Source organism: Dryobates pubescens, chromosome 26 (assembly GCF_014839835.1).
Source record: "Dryobates pubescens isolate bDryPub1 chromosome 26, bDryPub1.pri, whole genome shotgun sequence".
NCBI lineage: Eukaryota > Metazoa > Chordata > Aves > Piciformes > Picidae > Dryobates > Dryobates pubescens.
Genome location: NC_071637.1, coordinates 6,312,823 through 6,329,792, shown reverse-complemented (window position 1 = coordinate 6,329,792; position 16,970 = coordinate 6,312,823). Strand labels below are relative to the sequence as shown.

The 16,970-nt window shown below is 56.9% G+C and overlaps 2 protein-coding genes across 2 annotated transcripts; both read left to right on the top strand.

The window, feature by feature from the left end:
- The first annotated feature begins 1,144 nt into the window (after positions 1-1,144).
- Positions 1,145-8,069, top strand: DBNDD2 (dysbindin domain containing 2). The gene is made up of 4 exons (XM_054173700.1): positions 1,145-1,309; positions 5,934-6,089; positions 6,531-6,674; positions 7,426-8,069. Exons 1-4 carry the CDS (start codon positions 1,267-1,269, stop codon positions 7,632-7,634), a joined length of 552 nt encoding a protein of 183 aa, XP_054029675.1. The 5' UTR covers positions 1,145-1,266; the 3' UTR covers positions 7,635-8,069.
- Positions 8,070-9,851: 1,782 nt separating this feature from the next.
- On the top strand, positions 9,852-15,444 carry PIGT (phosphatidylinositol glycan anchor biosynthesis class T). Its single transcript, XM_054173684.1, has 11 exons — positions 9,852-10,026; positions 10,832-11,009; positions 11,825-11,952; positions 12,414-12,514; positions 12,672-12,758; positions 13,015-13,102; positions 13,185-13,739; positions 13,826-14,026; positions 14,516-14,681; positions 14,818-14,901; positions 15,038-15,444. Exons 1-11 carry the CDS (start codon positions 9,852-9,854, stop codon positions 15,288-15,290), a joined length of 2,016 nt encoding a protein of 671 aa, XP_054029659.1. The 3' UTR covers positions 15,291-15,444.
- Positions 15,445-16,970: the final 1,526 nt, after the last annotated feature.

The window sequence follows — 16,970 nt, the reverse complement described above, 5'->3', positions numbered from 1 at the left end:
ATGCTCAGGCAGAAACCATCAGACAGGACTGAGGGTGCTTTTTGGATATAGATAAACTCACGTGAACAAAGTTCATCCCCTGTAAGCACCATATGAGCTGAAGCCAGCAGCTACAGCCAAGTGCAGAGGGTGGGGGCAGCAGATCCCTAGCACAAAGCCGGTTTTCAGCAACTCCCCGGAAGCATGGGGGGACAGCAAAGCAACAGTAGCCGACACAGAGCTGGGACACAAACAATACCCAGTTATCTTTAGTGATCTAGACTGCGAGAAACTGAGAGTAGAGCAGGCGGGACACGCCACGGACGCTGGAAACTCCCTTTCAGCCAAAGGGCAGAGTGGATGCCCCCCCGCCCCGTCCTGGCTTTGGCAGTGACCAGGCTGCGGGCAGAGCTGGCGCTGGGCACAGCGAGGCACTGACTCACCCTGCTGCGATAGAGGAAGGAGGCGGGCGGCCAAGTCTTCTGCTCTGCCAAGGAGCAGCCCTGATGTGCAGGGTTGAACGTAGGAGAAACCCTCTCAGAGTGGGATCTGCTGCGGGATGAGGGTCTCCAAAGACCAGAAGTGAGCTGAGGTGAGCTGGGGAGGAAGCCCATGACCCATCCACACAGCATGCTGCCATCTCTCCTGCATGATTGTGAGAGTTTAGAGAAAAAAACCAGGAAAATAAAGGAATCATGACTGGTAACCGCTCCCCGCCCAGGGAGAGAGCCCCTGCCCACAGCGCTGCCCACCCCCTGGCAGAGTTGCGAAGCAGAGCACCTGCAGCTGGACACTGCAGGCACAGAGCTCTGCCTGGGGGGGTTGTGGATGTGTGGAGGGACCTTCTGCAGGGATCCTCCTTAGGAACCAAGGTCCTCTTTCGGGACCAGGGACCTTGCATAAGGACCAGGGATCCTGCATGGGTACTCTCTATGGGCCCTGAGAGAACAGATATCCTCCGTGATGAGTGGGTACTGCTCAAGGATACTCTGCTCCCGACCCGGACAGGGATCCTGGACCGGGACCCTTTGCAGGGATCCTCCCCGGGCACCAGAGACCCCCGTCCCCGCCTCCGGGACAGCGGCCGAACGGCAGTCGGTCGATATCGCCGCGATGCCGCGGGACTGGGCGCACTGGCACCGCCCCGGCAGCCCGAGCACCGCCCCACAGCGATGGGCGAACGGCGGCGGCGGGAGGCGGCGGCGGAGGGGGGCGCGGCGGCCGCCCCGCGCTGAGCCCAAGCGGCCCGGCCCGACCCCATCCCGCGCCTGTGTCAGCAGCAGCCGCATGTCGGGGCCCGGGGCGCAGAGCCGCAGCCGGCGGCTGCCCGGTAAGTTCCGAGCCGCGGGGTGCGCTGGGCGGGAGGGCATCAGGGCACCGAGAGGGCGTGCAGGGCTGGGGCTGCCCGCATACCCCCGCGGCACCCCCCCAGTGGCCCTTGCAGAGGACCCATGGCTCCCCATTCCACCCCCGAGCCCCTGCCGGACCAACCTGCTGCGCCTGCACCGCTCCCGGAGCTGCGCGGGAAGCTCCGTGCCTGGGATGGGGATGCTCGGGATGGAGTGGGGGGCACCTGCCTGGGAAACGGCTGAACTCGAGGACCTGTTGGGCCACGGGCTGGTTCCAGAGTGGCGTCGGTACCCCGGGGCCCCCGGGGGGGAGTGGATCCGTGTGGAGGGGCAGGGGCACCCGCCAGAGCCATGAGACCCCGCGGGAGGCGCAGAACCCCCTACGCCGCGGGTTTAGGGGAAAAAGTGGTTGAACAGAGCACAGACATCAGCGAGCATGGCAGGGTGAGTGACATCGGGGTGACGGGGTGCTGGCATGGGATAGCCTGCCATGGAGCCGTGCCCGGGGCACCGTGCTACCCTCCCGGCTTCTTTGTCCTCACGCCGCTTCCCGCAGGAACGGCAGCGGGGCCCGTAAATAGCAGGGTCTCATGACAGCCTCTGCCGGGGAAAGAGCTCTGGGCGGCGGGGATATTTTTAGTGCTGAGACGCAGGGGATTTGGAGCTGGATGAGCAGTGCAGGCGATGCAGCCGCGGCACTGGCAGGGGTTACGAAGTGCCATGTCCTCCCTCTGTAGCTCCCCCTCCCTCCAGCTTTTCCCATCAGTATCTCTGCCAAAACCTCTGCCTCCCTCACACTCGCCGGGTGCATTTCCTCTCACCAGGACCGTGGTTATTTTCTACTGTGCTGCAACACAAGGTCAGGAATGCCGATCCTGAAGAGACTGCCAGGGAATTAACGCTCAAGCAGCCAGTGTGTCCAGGCAACCCATCTCCACACGGCTTGACCCTGCACGATTCTCAGGGGCATTCCCAGCTCTCCATGCCCGCAGCTTCTCCCAGGGCTAAAGGCTGAAAGCCCTTGGGATTTATCCTGGCTGGGACAGGGTAATAGGGAAGGGCCTCCTGCAAAATGCTGTGGCACCCAAGGAGCTGCACACTCACCCCACCTGATCTCCTCACAGCCCTGCATGCAGGGACTAGGAGCACAAGGCATAGGCTGGCAGCAGTGCTAGGGTGCCGGGGTCCTCTCTGGGAGCAGGGTCAGGGAATCCACCTCTGGAGAAGGGCAACATCTGGCTGTGCCAAACTGTCCTAGCTCTTTCATTCACCAAGCAACTGCCTCATGCTTAAAGTGACCCCTCACTTAAACTCTGCCTCACCTTCCCATCACACCCTCTCCCTTTCAACAGCACAGATTATATTTCAAGACCTTCTTTAGATCCCTTGAAAACTCTGTAAGGTATTACAGAGCCATGATTGGTCGTGACAAGGCCATCCCCATCCTCTTCTGGCCTTGTGCCTCCACTAATAAGCCTTCTCCCACCCCCAGATACACCCCTTCTATTCACCATCACAGAGGGAGGTTGTACTGGGATCCCATGGGCCAGGGAGGAATGAAAAATGCATCCCCTCCCAACAGAAACACAGCTGGAGAACTGAACAGGCTCCTGGCCTGGATGTTGGGTGCTCCCAGCATCCGGAAGCTCTGCCTGGCCCTCACCTCTTCCTAACTGTACATCAGGACCTGCTCTTCTCACAATGTGCTTTGACAAGGGGGTGGAGGGGAGAGCTCAGAGCTGTTTGCTTCACCTCCAGTCCTCCCCTGCCTTCCTCACCATGGTGGTGGCCATGAGCCACACGAGGGACCAGGGAAGCCAGCATCCACTCCCACAGCCCACCCTGCAGATAGGTGCCCGGGACCAGGCAAGACAAAACCTGCACCTCCTGGGATGCTCCTGCCCTGCCCTGCTTGCCCAGCCTCTGCACTAGCGCTTGGCCCCCAGTCCTCCCCAAGCAGCGCTGGCTAAGCAGCCGTGGGAGCCGGAAGGATCTGAAGGCAGCGGGGTGCTCAGTGCTGCCGCAGCCGCGCTAGGCGGTTCAGCCAGTGGGGAAGAGCTTGGCTCTGAATGCTGATAAGCCTCCAGCCCCTTGGCTGGGCGGGCGGTAGTCATAACCATGACAATAGTAATAAAAGCCAGGCCACCAGCAGGTACCGACAGATCCCCCACGGTGCACAGGGGCGGCATTGTGTGCACCAACTTGTTCCGCGGTGGGAACATGCCAGCCGGATGAGACAATCCCAGGGCTGACAGCCGGGAAGTGTGACTGGCCGTCACATGGGGAAGGGCCGCGGCAGGGAATGCCGCTCTCCTTTCTTTCCCCGTCGAGGGTTGCTGAGGAGCAGCCACACTAGCAAGGCTGTTTGCTCCCCTCCGGGCCCGGAAGAGCCCCGGGAGGGGGGCAGGCTCCATCCCCGACTCTCACCGCGGTCACGGGTCAGGCAGGGCCAAGCACAGCACAGCTGCCATCTCCTGCTGCCGGCATTCCTTACATAATGGGATCTCAGTGCTCGTGCCCAACTCCCCAGAGAGAGCTCGAAAACAAGTTCATAAACAGGTCCTGCTAATTTCTCCCGCAAGAGAAATCCCAGCACCCACAGGAATGCTGCCACCAGCACCTGTCCTGACTCTCCCAAGCGCCCTTACCCCGAGTATCGGTCACGTGCTGGCGCACGATGGGCAGCGAGAATGTTAATGGCGCAGAACAGCCACACTCACGGCACGTGGAGCAGCACTTGGCAGCATTTAGCTTTGTTTTCTATTTGCACTGCGGGAGGATTTAGAGCTGCTCCTTCTTACCTCCATGTTGGGGTCCTTTTGGTGAGGTGCTGCATTGGAGAGCTGGTCTGTCACCCTGGATTTGGGAGCCAGTATGGCCTCTGCCCTGAGCCTCCTGGGCTCTCCTCAGGATGGTGAACTGTGCAGTTTGCCATGGATTTGGCACAGCTGGGCTGGAAGGCAGAGCTCTGCCTGGGACAGATAGGACAGGGCTGGCTCCAGCCGCTGAAGGCAGCAAACTCCATAGACAATGCCCCACTCACCCCCTCCCTGCTCTTGGCTCCATTCTCTTCTGCAGATAGCACAGGGGAGGCAGGAGGCTTTCACCTTAAGCCAGCAGCACTTAACCTGCCAGTAAGCCTTGCCAGGAAAGCTTCAAGAGCACCACGTGTCCATCACCACAGCTCTTGGCTTAGGAACTGCACAGCACACCAAGCTCTGCACCAGAGCAGGATCCCAGTGCTCAGGTCAGACAAAACAAGGCAAAGGCCCTTTGGGCATTCAGGATCACTCCCCTGGGCACTGCAGGAAGATGATGAACAGCCAGAAGAGAACCAGAGCCTCTTCCAGGCTCTGACAGGCCTTGAGTCACAGTGCATCCCCTCACTGTGCGTCAGGCACAACCTGGCCTCTCAGGGCAAGCACCTGCAGATCAGGGGGGTTTAGTTGAAGGATGCTCCAGAAGTGGGGTGCAGAGGAGCCCTGGGAAGATGTGGCACTGATCTCCAGGACACGTCACTAGGGTCACCAAGTCTCTCCTGTTTGGGTCTTCCTATGCTGCTATATAATGGTGACAACCAGTCCTGCTGTCATCCCCATCCTCACTCCTGTCAGACAGGGTGGGGATGCTGTTCCTCTGTTCCCTCCTCTCCAGCCTGGAGGAGGGGAGGGTTTGGGCCGTGCTCCGGCACAGCAGAGGATGTTTGTTTGGTTTCCTTAGTTACAGTGCTGCCTGCTCCGGTAATCACATTTTCCTTATGCTGGCTGGGCCAAGAGCAGCTGAGAGGAAATTTGGATGACCGAGGTCAAACACCAACCTGGGAACAGTGGGAGCACCAGCCACAGCCCCTCTGTGCCATTTGGGTCCTTGCTGTTGTGGGTACCCAACCCAAAAGTGAGGTAGCAGACCCAGGGATGCAGCAAGAAGCACTTGTCATCAACAACCTGAGGGCTCCCATCACTGCCTCCCGTGTGAGCTGGGGACACAGGCACGGTCGCTGAACTGCAGGAGGAATTGCAGGAATGAAAATGTTTGGGCAGGCAGAAGCCGAGGTGGCTGTGCAGGCGGGATGGGGGCAGGGAGGGAGCCGCCAGCGGGGGCGTCTCCGCACTTACAGTGACGGCGGCGGCAGGGCTGGCGAGTGCAGGGTGACAGGGCTGCTAATGCCTTTTGTTATTCGTGCCTCAGCCCTGTAAGCCTGGAGTACTAACACCACTTCTTATCCCCGGGAGCTTCCCCTGCCTGTCAGCGTTCACAGACAGCCCTGGTTTGTAGCAAGGAAACTGACACTTGAACATGTGCAAGCCATGGCTGACCTGCTAAGAACACCCTTCCCCCTCGGTGATTCACTTCAGCAGCCGCGATCGCAGCACAGGAGCTCCCCAGCCCTGGCTGCCCTGCATCTCTGAAGCAAGAGCTGAGGCTCCAGCACAGCAAGTACCATGCTGTTCTGGCGTCTAACATCTGCTCACAGCGACAAAACCAGCGTGTGCTGCAAAGCAGAGCGGAAGGGCATCACCTGCTCTCCATCATGGCCTGAACTGGGACAGGCAGAAGGGTTGTGACAGCCCTGCCTGGTCCAACCCTCCTCACCTTTCTCCCCAGCCGACATGGAGCAGGCACAGCGGAACCTGGACGCGGAGCAGATGCAACAGCAGCAGCTGAAGCTGCGGGACCGGCAGAAGTTCTTTGAGGAGGTTTTCCAGCACGATGTGGATTTCTTCTTCCCCATGTCTCACCTGCAGATAGAGCATCGGAGACGTAAGTGCCGCGGGTGCCGGCGTGGCGCCGGGGCTGTTTCAGGGACTGGTGGCCCTGGTGTTAGGGAGCAGTAGGACACCTCCAGGCTAGAGGAAGCTGGGGACACTGCACTGAGACAGGACCACACAGGCTGCGTGTGGGTGTGCTGTGGATTACTCACACCACTTAACTGAAGTCACTGCACATGGGTACCCAGGCTGGCGCCCTGTAGAGTCACTGGCTGCAGACAGCAGTCTGGGGCAAGGACAAGGGCTGCAGCAAGACAGCAGGGATGTCCAGAGTGATCTTTTAAGGAAACATGATTTCCTGAGGGCCTCTTACCAGCAAGTAGAGTTCAGTTCCCACTGGCAAAGCTAGCCTCCCTCCTCAGGACCCTGCCTGCACAGGGCTCACGGTGCCCTCTGCCTTGCACTAGCACTCACCTTTTCACTGTCTCTGCAGCCCCGCTGGGCAGCATTTCCTCCATGGAGGTGAACGTGGACATGCTGGAACAGATGGACATGATGGACTTGTCAGACCAGGACACAGTGGATGTGTTTCTGGGCTGTGGGACAGAAGAGAGCAGCATTGCTGGGTCTTTGCCAGGTACGTGCAGTCTCAAGCCTTTTGTGGGCCAGCTTGGGAACCCTTCCTGCCTCCAGTACCCACACTGTTTTTTTCCTCAACCCCAGCCACCCTGCGTGCAGACCTACACATACCCACACTTGGTGCTGGGGTCTGGGAGGCTTGAAGCGACCTCATGCTGGTCTGGTCTATGTCAGCATCTATATTCATAGCCCAGAGTTACAGTGCCCTGTAAATACTTGATGGTGCAGAAGACAGGAGGGCCCAGGCACTTGCCAGAGTCCTGAGGCAATTTCTCTTGCCTTGAAGCTCCTCTGGAGCAGCCACTGCCTCGTCATGATTTCCCAGGTCCCCACTGTGCTGCAGAGCTCACTGTGCCAAGCAGGAAGGCTGCAGGAGTCCTCCACCTCCCACCCAGACCCCAGGGAGCTGGGATGGGGTCCTGCAGGGAAAGCCCAGAGCACTAGCACTTTCCTTCCTGCACACACACTGCTGTGATTCACCAAGGCCAAGCCAAATATCTCTTGCTTGCTGCAGCCACACAGCATGGTCTCACACAGCACGGTTCCAAGCCATGTTTCATGTGAGACAGAAAAGGTTCTGCTGCCAAAACTGGAGGAGTGTGCAGTACAGAGCCAGGGGTGTGAGGTGCAGAGAAGCACAGTAAGGAGTAAGAGGAAGAGAAGTAAGACACAGTTGGAGGGGCTATCTGTGACATTTAGATAGCCATAAACCTCCAGAAGGCCTTTTCTCTTACTGCTGTCTCCTCCAGGGCCAGATGCCAGCCAGTGCCCTGAGGAAATCACCTTGCAAGTGCCCAGTGCAGCTGAAAGCAAGTCACGCATCTCGTCCACATCCTCTGTCTCCACGGATTTGAACAGCCTGGACACCAGCGAGGAAGGGGCTGAGACCCCCGTGGTGCAATCGGATGAGGAGGACCTGCAGGAGGACAGTCCCAAAGATCAGGTGGCAAGGAGCTAGCAGCCAGCTCTGCCCTGCTCTCAGTCTCCTCTGTACAGACCTGCCAGCCCTGTGGAAGGAAAGCTGCTGGCACTCAGTAAAGCCCATCCTGGACTGCTGCCTTGCAGGAGAGGAGAGATGGTTTTCCCCTCCTCTCCCTCCACAGGTTCTCCTGGCAGCTATAAGAGAAGGAAAGGGGTATTTGTAGGCTTTCAAAACTAACTCTTCAGACTTTGCTGCTAACATTCCCTGCTTCACTCCTCCATATGCTCAGCATTCCACAGCCCCACCATGCCTCAAAAGCCACCTCTTGGGAGCCCAGCTCCCCCTGTCCTACTGACAAAGGTCCTGTCCAGACAAGCACTTAACAATGGCATACAGAGAAATAACACTCTGATCTAAAGAAGCAGTGGGTGTCTTTGTTATTGGGAGAAGAGCACTGGGGGTGAGGGTTTGCAGGGAAGGGGTTGAAGGAGAGTGGTGTAAAGCTAAGGGTGCTGCGTGGGAAAAGATGAAACCTCTTGTTGCACAGCCCAGCTCCAGCACACAGATGGTTCCTGTGCCCAGGACAGCAGGCAGAATGGACCTCAGTGGAGATAAACAGCTGTTTGTGCAGCAGGTCACAGTACTGAGAAACTTGGGTGCAGACTCTGGAAGGGAGAGTCTGCAGTACTGTCACAGTTGGTGACCTGTAACTACCTGCTGTGACAACACTCGGGGATTTCCCACACCAATGGGTTGAGTGGAGAACATCAGCTCAGGCAGCACCAGCAGCTGCTGCTCCCCCAGCACAGCATGATGGCAGCAGCCTGGGTTGGAGACTGCTTCAGAAGAGCTTAGGAAGAGATGTAAAAGTTAAGCCACTTTGCAGTCTTGCAAAGCACTTGCACTTGCTCCCTGCGGGACGGGTCACAAGGAGTCAGGCACAGAGCCAGCCAGAGGCCACTGTTGCTATCGGTGGCTGCAGGCCAGGAAAGCACTGTCCCAGCTTGGCCTTAGTCAGCACAACTGTGGTCACCCCCGCGAGAAAATGAGCCTGGGAGATAAGCAATGGGAGCCAGGGAATGCACCACACACCAGCTGCTTTCCAGGTGGGTGTTCTGACCTTGCCGTACTCCCCCCTGCGACTGCCACCCCTTCATGAGACCAACTGAAGTACCTCAGTTACCCACCAACAGCTGGCCAGAGTGGAAGGCACTGTGACCTCCATCGGACTGCTGCCCCCAGCGCTGCCTTGCTGCAGCTGCAGTTCGCTTCGTGGACCGAGGCTGGCAGCCGGGGGTAAACAGGGTGCTTCCGGATGGCTGTGTGCTCAGATATAGACACTGCCCTCCGGAAAGGAAATGTCGAGGAAGGAAAGCAGACAACAGCAAGAAGAGCTGAGAAGAGGAAGTGACACAGAGTCATAGAATCATAGAATGTTGGGGTTAGAATGGATGTTTAAAGGTCATGTAGTCCAAACACACTGCAGTTTGAAGGGACATCTTCAACCAGATCAGGTTGCCCAGAGTCCCAAACAATCTAACCTGAAACGTTTCCAGGTATGAGGCTTCTACCACCCCTCTGGGCAAACTGCGCCAGAGTCTCACCATACTCAGTGTAAATAATCCCTTCCTTCTCTCTAGACTGAATCTCCCCTCTTTTAATTTAAAACCACCAGTCCTTTTTCTGTTCTAACAGGCCCTGTTAAAAAGTCCACCTCTCTCCTGTAGTGTCCCTTGTCGCTGAAAGGCCACAAGGTCTCCCCGGAGCCTTCTCTTCTCTAGGCTGAACAACTCCAAATCTCTCCATCCTGGCCTCACAGAGGGACACTTGCAGAGTCCTTGCAGAATCCTATGCACAATAGAGCCTTGCAGTGAACCACAAAAGCCGAGACCCACCAGAACTCCTTCAATTTTAAAAGAGCCGGGAGGGAACCCTTGGGGAGCACCCCACAAGATGATGCTCTTGTTCCGGGCCCAGGGGCAACCGCTGCCACTGCTCTCCCTCGGCCGGGCAAGGCACAGCCAGGCAAGCGCGTTCCACCCCAGGCCGGGTCTCAGGCTCCGGACCTGTCCCTTGCAACCGCTCCTTTGCCCTCCCATGAAGGGGCACAGAACCTCCCGCACAAGGCCGAGTCCTCACCGTGCGGGACGAGGCGACGCCGGGGAGCGGCGCTGCATCTCCACCGCGACCCCGGAAGCGGCCATTGGCCGAGGGGCCGGAAGCGGAACTGGATGCTGGGGCGGGGCCCGAGGGATGGCGGCGGTGGCGGCGGTGGTGCTGCTGCTGCTGCTAGCGGCAGCGGGGCCGGGGCGGGCGCGGCCGGACGTGCTGCGGGAGGAGCTGCTGCTGAGCCCGCTGCCCGCCGGCGACGTGGCCGCCACATTCCAGTTCCGAACGCGGTGGGACGCGGACCTGCAGCGGGGCGCGGGTAGGGCGGGCGGGCCCAGGGGCAACGGCGGGCGGCCATTGGCTGTGGTGCGGGTAGGATGGGCGGGGCTGGAGGGCAAGGTCGGGCCGCCATTGGCTGAGGCGCGGCGCAGGGGGTGCGGGGCTGGTGGAGGAGGTAGGGCCAGTGCCGGGGCTATTTGGCTCCGTGATGCAGTGGGGGATTGCATCGGGGTCATTACGTCACTGCGTTAGCACGTGACGTCAGAGGGGCAAGTGATGTTCGGAACAGCTCGGTGGGTGCTGAGGTGAGCGCAGAGTAGAGCTGCGGCGGGCTGAGTGCTGAAGTGACATCAGCACGGGGGGTTTGGTGTAGTGACACAGGCTGGGGTAGTGCCAGGGGAGGATGTTTGCTGTGGCCAGACCCTGGTGTGATGTCAGGGGACATCTTATAGTAGCCTGGCACCTAAAGGGGCCTACAGGAAAGATGGGGAGCTGTACTTAATCATGGAGTGTAGGGGTAGGACAAGGAGTGATAAGACAAGGAGTGACAATTTAAAACTGACAGAGGGGAGATTTAGTTTAGATATTAGGAAGATGTTCTTCATTGTGAGGTTGGTGAGATGCTGGCACAGGTTGTCCAGAGAGGTTCTGGGTGTCCCTTCACTGGAAGTGTCCAAAGCCAGGTTGGATGGGGCTTAGAGCAACCTGCTCTAGTAGAAGGTGTTCTTCCCCACATGGCAACGGGATTACATCCAGATCTTTAGGTCCTTTTTAGGTCTTCAGTCCCTTTCATTCTGTGAAGGGGCTGGGGGGATGAGCAGGGCAAGGACTAATGCTGCCCACAGTCTCTCACTACAGGCTGTTCCCGAAGGCACTGGGACGGCTGGTGGCAGCACTGGGTGTACGGGAGCTCCACCTTGCCCTCACCCAGGGTTTCTGGCGCACCCGGACCTGGGGGCAGCCACCCCTCCAAGCGCCTGCTGGTGCTGAGCTCTGGGTCTGGTTCCAGCCCACCGTCACCGAGTAGGTACCGCAGCTGCGGGTCTGTCCCTCTGGGTCCCCTCTACAGCCACTGCCCCCAGGAGCTGTCACCCCCCTCACATGAGGCAGCCATGGTGTGTGCAGGGGACTTCTGGATTGGAAAACGTCCACTGGAATAAAGAGCCTCCAATTCCAGGAGCAGCTCTAAGGAAAAGCAGAATGTAGCCCTATTCAGTATGTGCAGCCTGATGTGGTGCTGAGGGCAAACCCTTGGTCACTCAAGGAACAAGTAATTCTCCTGTGGGCTCTGTGATGACAAGCTCTTCACTGCAGAGGTCAAGGTATCTTGACCTCTTAGCTGTGACTCACTTCCTTTGACTTCCATCCAATACCTGTCACCACTTCCCTTAGTACACAGCCACTGTTCGAGCCACAGCAGCTCTGAACTCACAGAGGTCTCCTCCCTACAAAAGGCCTGTCCCAGGTGTGCTGGTTAGCCTTCGGAGCTGCACCAAGGTGTTGCTTTAGGTCTCACAGCCCCTTCTCTGTAGACCACAAGTCACTTCCCATGTGCTCCCTGCTCCCCCAGCCCCTCCCCTCAGCTGCACCTACTGCCAGGTCCCTGGCTGTGTGAAACTCTGCCAGTCCAGGGGCTGCCCTTGGAGTGAACATCCCCTAGATCTCAAGCAACCTACACAGCTGGAGACTGCATGACCAGCAGCCTCTGCCTGCATGCTTCTTGCAGCTTCTGAAAGCTGGTGTGGGCACCTCTGTGTATTTATTGAATGTTACTGACTTAATGCTTGTTGAACTGAGGATTTGAACTGCTGACTAATCCCTGGTATCTCTTCTCACAGTGTTGACAAAGCCTGGAAAGAACTGAGTAATATCCTCTCAGGAATATTCTGTGCTTCTCTCAACTTCATTGACTCAACCAACACAGTCATTCCAACAGCATCCTTCAAGCCCCTGGGCTTAGGCAATGGTGAGTCCAGCCTGCACTCAGCTCTGCCCTCTCACTCTTGCTCTAGCTTTTTGTTCTGTCTGTGCCACTGTGGGAAGTCCTGCGCAGATCCTCCAAGGACTCTGCGTCAGTTAACCTTCTCCTGGAAGCATTTCCTCCTGCTATGAGTGAGGCTTGAATGTGAACAGAGGAAATCCACAAGCAGTACATGACAGATGATCCCAGGGTCTCATCTGTGCCTCTATGAAACAGGGAGGACTGGAGAATTTAAGGCACTCATTAACAAGTCTGCACCCTTACCTCTTCTTTCTAAATGACTCTGAACAGTGTGGGATCTATTCCTGGTCGAGCTCGTGGTGTTTCTGGCATGCTGAGAGGGTGGTGGGCTGTGGGGTACACCAAGGGTGGGGATGGAACAGGTCTGCTTGTGCTCTCATGCCTGTAGCTGTACCAGCCTGCTGACCCTCTGCCTCCCTGCTCAGGTACAGATCACCATCTCCTGCGATACGCTGTCCTGCCCCGGGAGGTCGTCTGCACAGAGAACCTCACACCATGGAAGAAGCTGCTCCCGTGTGGCTCAAAGGTAATGGCGAGTCCTGCTGCCTCATTGGGACACCCCCAATGGAGCTGGGTTCCCAACAGCAATCCAGGAACACGCTCTGTGAAGTCTCAGCATGGCCTTTCTCTCAGGGGAAGCAGAGAACAGACCTGGGGCTGAGTTTTTCCTTCTCTCCCCACAGGCTGGGCTTGCTGTGCTGCTGAGGGCTGAGCGCTTGTTCCACAGCAGCTACCACTCACAGGCAGTGCACATCCGCCCCATCTGCAGGGTAAGCACAAAGCTCAGTACCTCCTTTAACGCTTCCAAGAGAAAACCCAGTGCCATCTTGTGACACTGCAAGGTGACATACTGATGTGCCCAGCTCCCTTGTGGTCACTTCACTGTGTTTAACATAGCTGTCATCCTGCTTCTCTGGTCTCCCTTGTATCCCAGTGGGATTCTTGGAGACCTGGTGGAGTGCCAGCTCCATGCTGATGTCCTGCTCCTCCAGAAGGTGTGATCTCACCTGTCTCTCCCTTGCCCAGGATGCCTCTTGCCTGTCTGTGTCCTGGGAACTTAGACAGACCCTCACTGTGGTCTTTGACAGCTTTGCCAGTGGCCAAGGAAAGAAAGGTAAGCTTGGTAGCAGTGGTCTCTGGGGAGCCCCTGGCTTGCAGCACTTCACTCTGCCTGCCATTGACTTTGCTTCCTGCAGACTGGTCCCTCTTTAGGATGTTCTCTCGCACGCTTACCGATGCGTGTCCTCTGGCATCGCAGAGCAAAGTCTATGTTGACATCTCTCCTAAGAACAAGGTAATGCTCACAGACCAGAGAAGACCCCCTGCTCCCTCAGTTCAGCCACTTTGTGTGGCTCTGAAACATCTCACCTCCATCTCCTGCATGGCCAGGCCCCCCACGAGCCCTCCAGGGCTCATGAAGGGAAGTGGTTTTCTTCCTCTGAGCAAGGCTGCAGGGATGAGCGTGGTGGTGTTAACAGCACTGAGCTGGCTGTTGGGTGGGAAGGGTCAGGGGCAGTCAGAGGGTCTTTGCCCAGCATTCACAGTTACTTTGAGGGTCATTTTTATCATCCATTTGCTTTCTCAGGAAAAGGAGTTACTAGAAGTCACCCCACCTCCAGTATCTCTATACGAAGCTGTTGTCCAGGGCGAGAAGAGAACCTATGCTGTCTATGACCTGCTCAGCCCCTCGCTCTTCAACACATCTCGCAGCCTCAACGTGCAGCTAAAGTGGACACGGCCCCAGGACACCTGTGAGTAACCAGCACCTCACCTCACTCCTACACCACTAGTCAGGGCTGAAAATCATCCCATTTTCATATCCTTTTCTCTTTGATAGCGGAGCTGCCCACACCTGTCCTCCATGCTCACCGCTACGTGAGTGGGTACGGGCTGCAGACCGGGGAGATCAGCACCCTGGTGTACAACACCCACCCCTACCGTGCCTTCCCTGTCATCCTGCTGGAGACTGTGCCCTGGTACCTGCGGCTCTATGTGCACACTCTGACTATCATCACCAAGGGGAAGGAAAACAAGCCAAGTAAGTAAACCCTCCCATGTGCACAAGCCACCCGATTCCCTTGGCACAAGAAGTTCATTCCAGAGATGGTTTCGTCCCTCCCTTGGGCCCCAGCGGTCATTGGGAAACTGGATTGGGAAACAAAACACCTTAGGATGTTTTCCTAACCTTCAGTTCACTGCTTACAGCAGATGATACTTAATAAAGTCTGTTTTATAAGAAGCACATGGATGTTGCTTCATAATCCAGAAAGGATCTAAAGGCAGGTGAATTGTTCAGAGGCCTGATTTAAAACCAGGTCTTGCTTTATATTTGAACCTTTCCTTATGAACACCTGACTTTCATGGGTCATCAGCTCTAAAGACCAGCCAGATGTAGCTTTAACTCATGTTTTTTGCTGCCTTACCCAGAACACCGCTCCCAGAGCAATGCAAGCAGGAACAGCCATCTTGTGGGAGGTGTGAGACAGAACGAGGCCCTCCCAGTGCCACTGATGTGTCTCTGTGTTAGGTTATATCCACTACCAGCCAGCCCAGGACCGGAGACGGCCTCACCTCTTGGAAATGCTGATCCAGCTGCCAGCCAACTCCATCACCAAGATCACAATCCAGTTTGAGAGGGCCTTATTGAAGTGGACAGAGTACCCACCTGACCCCAATCATGGCTTTTATGTTGGGTAACAACATTCCTCAGCTCCTCATTCCCTTCCAAGCCTCACGCAGGACTTGCTGCCCAGGTCTCTGGGGACAGGAAGCACTTTTGCCATCTTTTGGCTGGCAGGACTGACACAAGCATGTCCTTTGTCTCCTTAGTTCTTCGGTGCTTAGTGCCCTGGTTCCCAGCATCATTGCAATGAAGGAAGTGGACATGGAGCAGAGCCCTCTCTTCACCTCACTGTGAGTGTACCCTTGGCGGGGAGCAGGAGCCATGCTGCAGCTCTGGTGGGCTGCCAGCCACTGTCATCCTGTCTGGTGAGCATGAAGCAGTACTCCTGGGTGGGCTGACGCTCCCTTTCCTGCTTCCACTCTCCAGGTTTCCCTCCTCGGATGGCTCCAGCTATTTTGTGCGCCTGTACACGGAGCCGCTGCTGGTGAACCTGCCGACGCCAGATTTCAGCATGCCCTACAACGTCATCTGCCTGACCTGCACGGTGGTGGCCGTCTGCTACGGCTCCTTCTACAACCTGCTGACCAGAACGTTTCACGTGGAGGAGCCGAGCCGGGGCAGGCTGGCCAAGCATCTGGCCAACATCATCCGCAAACTCAGAGGGGTGCCCCCGCTCTGAGAGAAACCAGGGCTGGCCACGGGGCTCACTGGGGAGACTTGCTGCGTCACGTCCCTCCCCGTTTTGCTGCCTGGATCTCTCTTCAGGATCCAACTAGCTGAGAGATTGCTGCCATTGTTGAGATGGGGAATGTCTCTAAGCCCGTCAACTACTGCACTGCTATGGGCCTGGGAAGGGTGTTAGGCTTCTGTCTGGGAGAGGGGTAACTGGGAACGAGCCTGGGAGTAAACTTGAGATGTTTTGTATGTTTGTGCTGCTCCTGCTTGGTTTTACTTTGAACTTGCAAGACTGTGAGCTGCTAGGTCTCTAGCATGCTTCCTGAGGCAGCTCAGGGAAGGGGAAGGAATGTGATCTGCAGGGAAGAGATAGGTTCCTCTGCTCTACCATCTGACCTTCTACAACTGCTACATTTCATAGCTCCCTCCTGCCACACTTCACCACATTTGAGCCAGCTCACAGATTAATTTTGGGGCATACTAAGGGTTTGGGCATACTTCAGCTATACCAAGGATTTATTTTCTTTCTCAGCAAAAAGCAGCCTTGCCCCCAACTTCTATTTGCAGCATTTTGAAACCCTTCCACCTGCTCACCCCTCTGCTGCAGCACAAGATCCTCCTCCTTGGCTTCCACATCTACTCGACAGCTCCAACCACTATCACCTGAGCTTAGGGGAACCTCTGAGCTTGGCAGACCCCAAGTTCTGAGCTACAGCCCACCAGGCTCTGCTGGTAGGCAGCAGCCTGATCCCTCTCTGGGCTGGGAAGGCAGGAACCATGAAACCACTGCACTCTAGTTATTTTCATGAAACACAAGGTATGGCTGTGCTGTGGTTCATGCAGAGCCCAAGGATGCTGATGGGGCTCCTCAACTATTTCAGGGCTTTGTCCGTTGCATCTCAGATACAGCTTTTGTGATAGGAAGAGACAACTGCCTACAGGCAGCTAAACAAGGCAATCATTAGGAGAAATATTCCCCAGAATCAAAGCAAAGCACAGCCAGAGGTCTTCTTAACAACTTCCACTTGAACAGAAAGACCATAAAACCCCCACTGCCTCCTGTCCTGCACAGCCTGTTCCCACTGCCCTGGGATTATTTTTCCCTTCCTTACCAGAGATGCTTTTCTCTCTCCAGCTCCTTACAATCTGTTCCACTGGCTCCATGAACACATGGGTTTGGGTCAGTCCCTCTTCCCCTCTCGGGGTGCCCCAGGTCTCTCAGCCTTTCCTCCTTGCAGAGATGTTCCAGGGCCCTCAGCATCTTTGTAGCCTCCACTGGACTCTTTCCAGTACTTTCTTGCCTCTCTTAAACTGGGGAGCCAAGAACTGCACACAATACTCCAGGTGTGGCCTCACTATGGTAGAGTGGGCGGAGAACCTCCTTCAGCCTGCTGGCCACACTCTTCTTCATGTACCCCAGGAGACCATTTGCCGCCTTTGCCACGCAGGCACATTGCTGGTTCATTGTTACCTCCCTCTGGACTTGCTTCCCAGCAGGTCAACCCCGTACTGTACTGGTGCAGGAGGTTATTGCAACCCAGGTGCTCTCGCTGAGCTTCATGAGGTTCCCTCTACCTACGTCCCCAGCCTGTCCAGGTCTCGCCGGATGGCAGCAAAGCCTGAGGGGGGTGTCACCACTGCTCCCAGTTTGGCACCACCAGTAGACTGGAGGGAACACACTCCG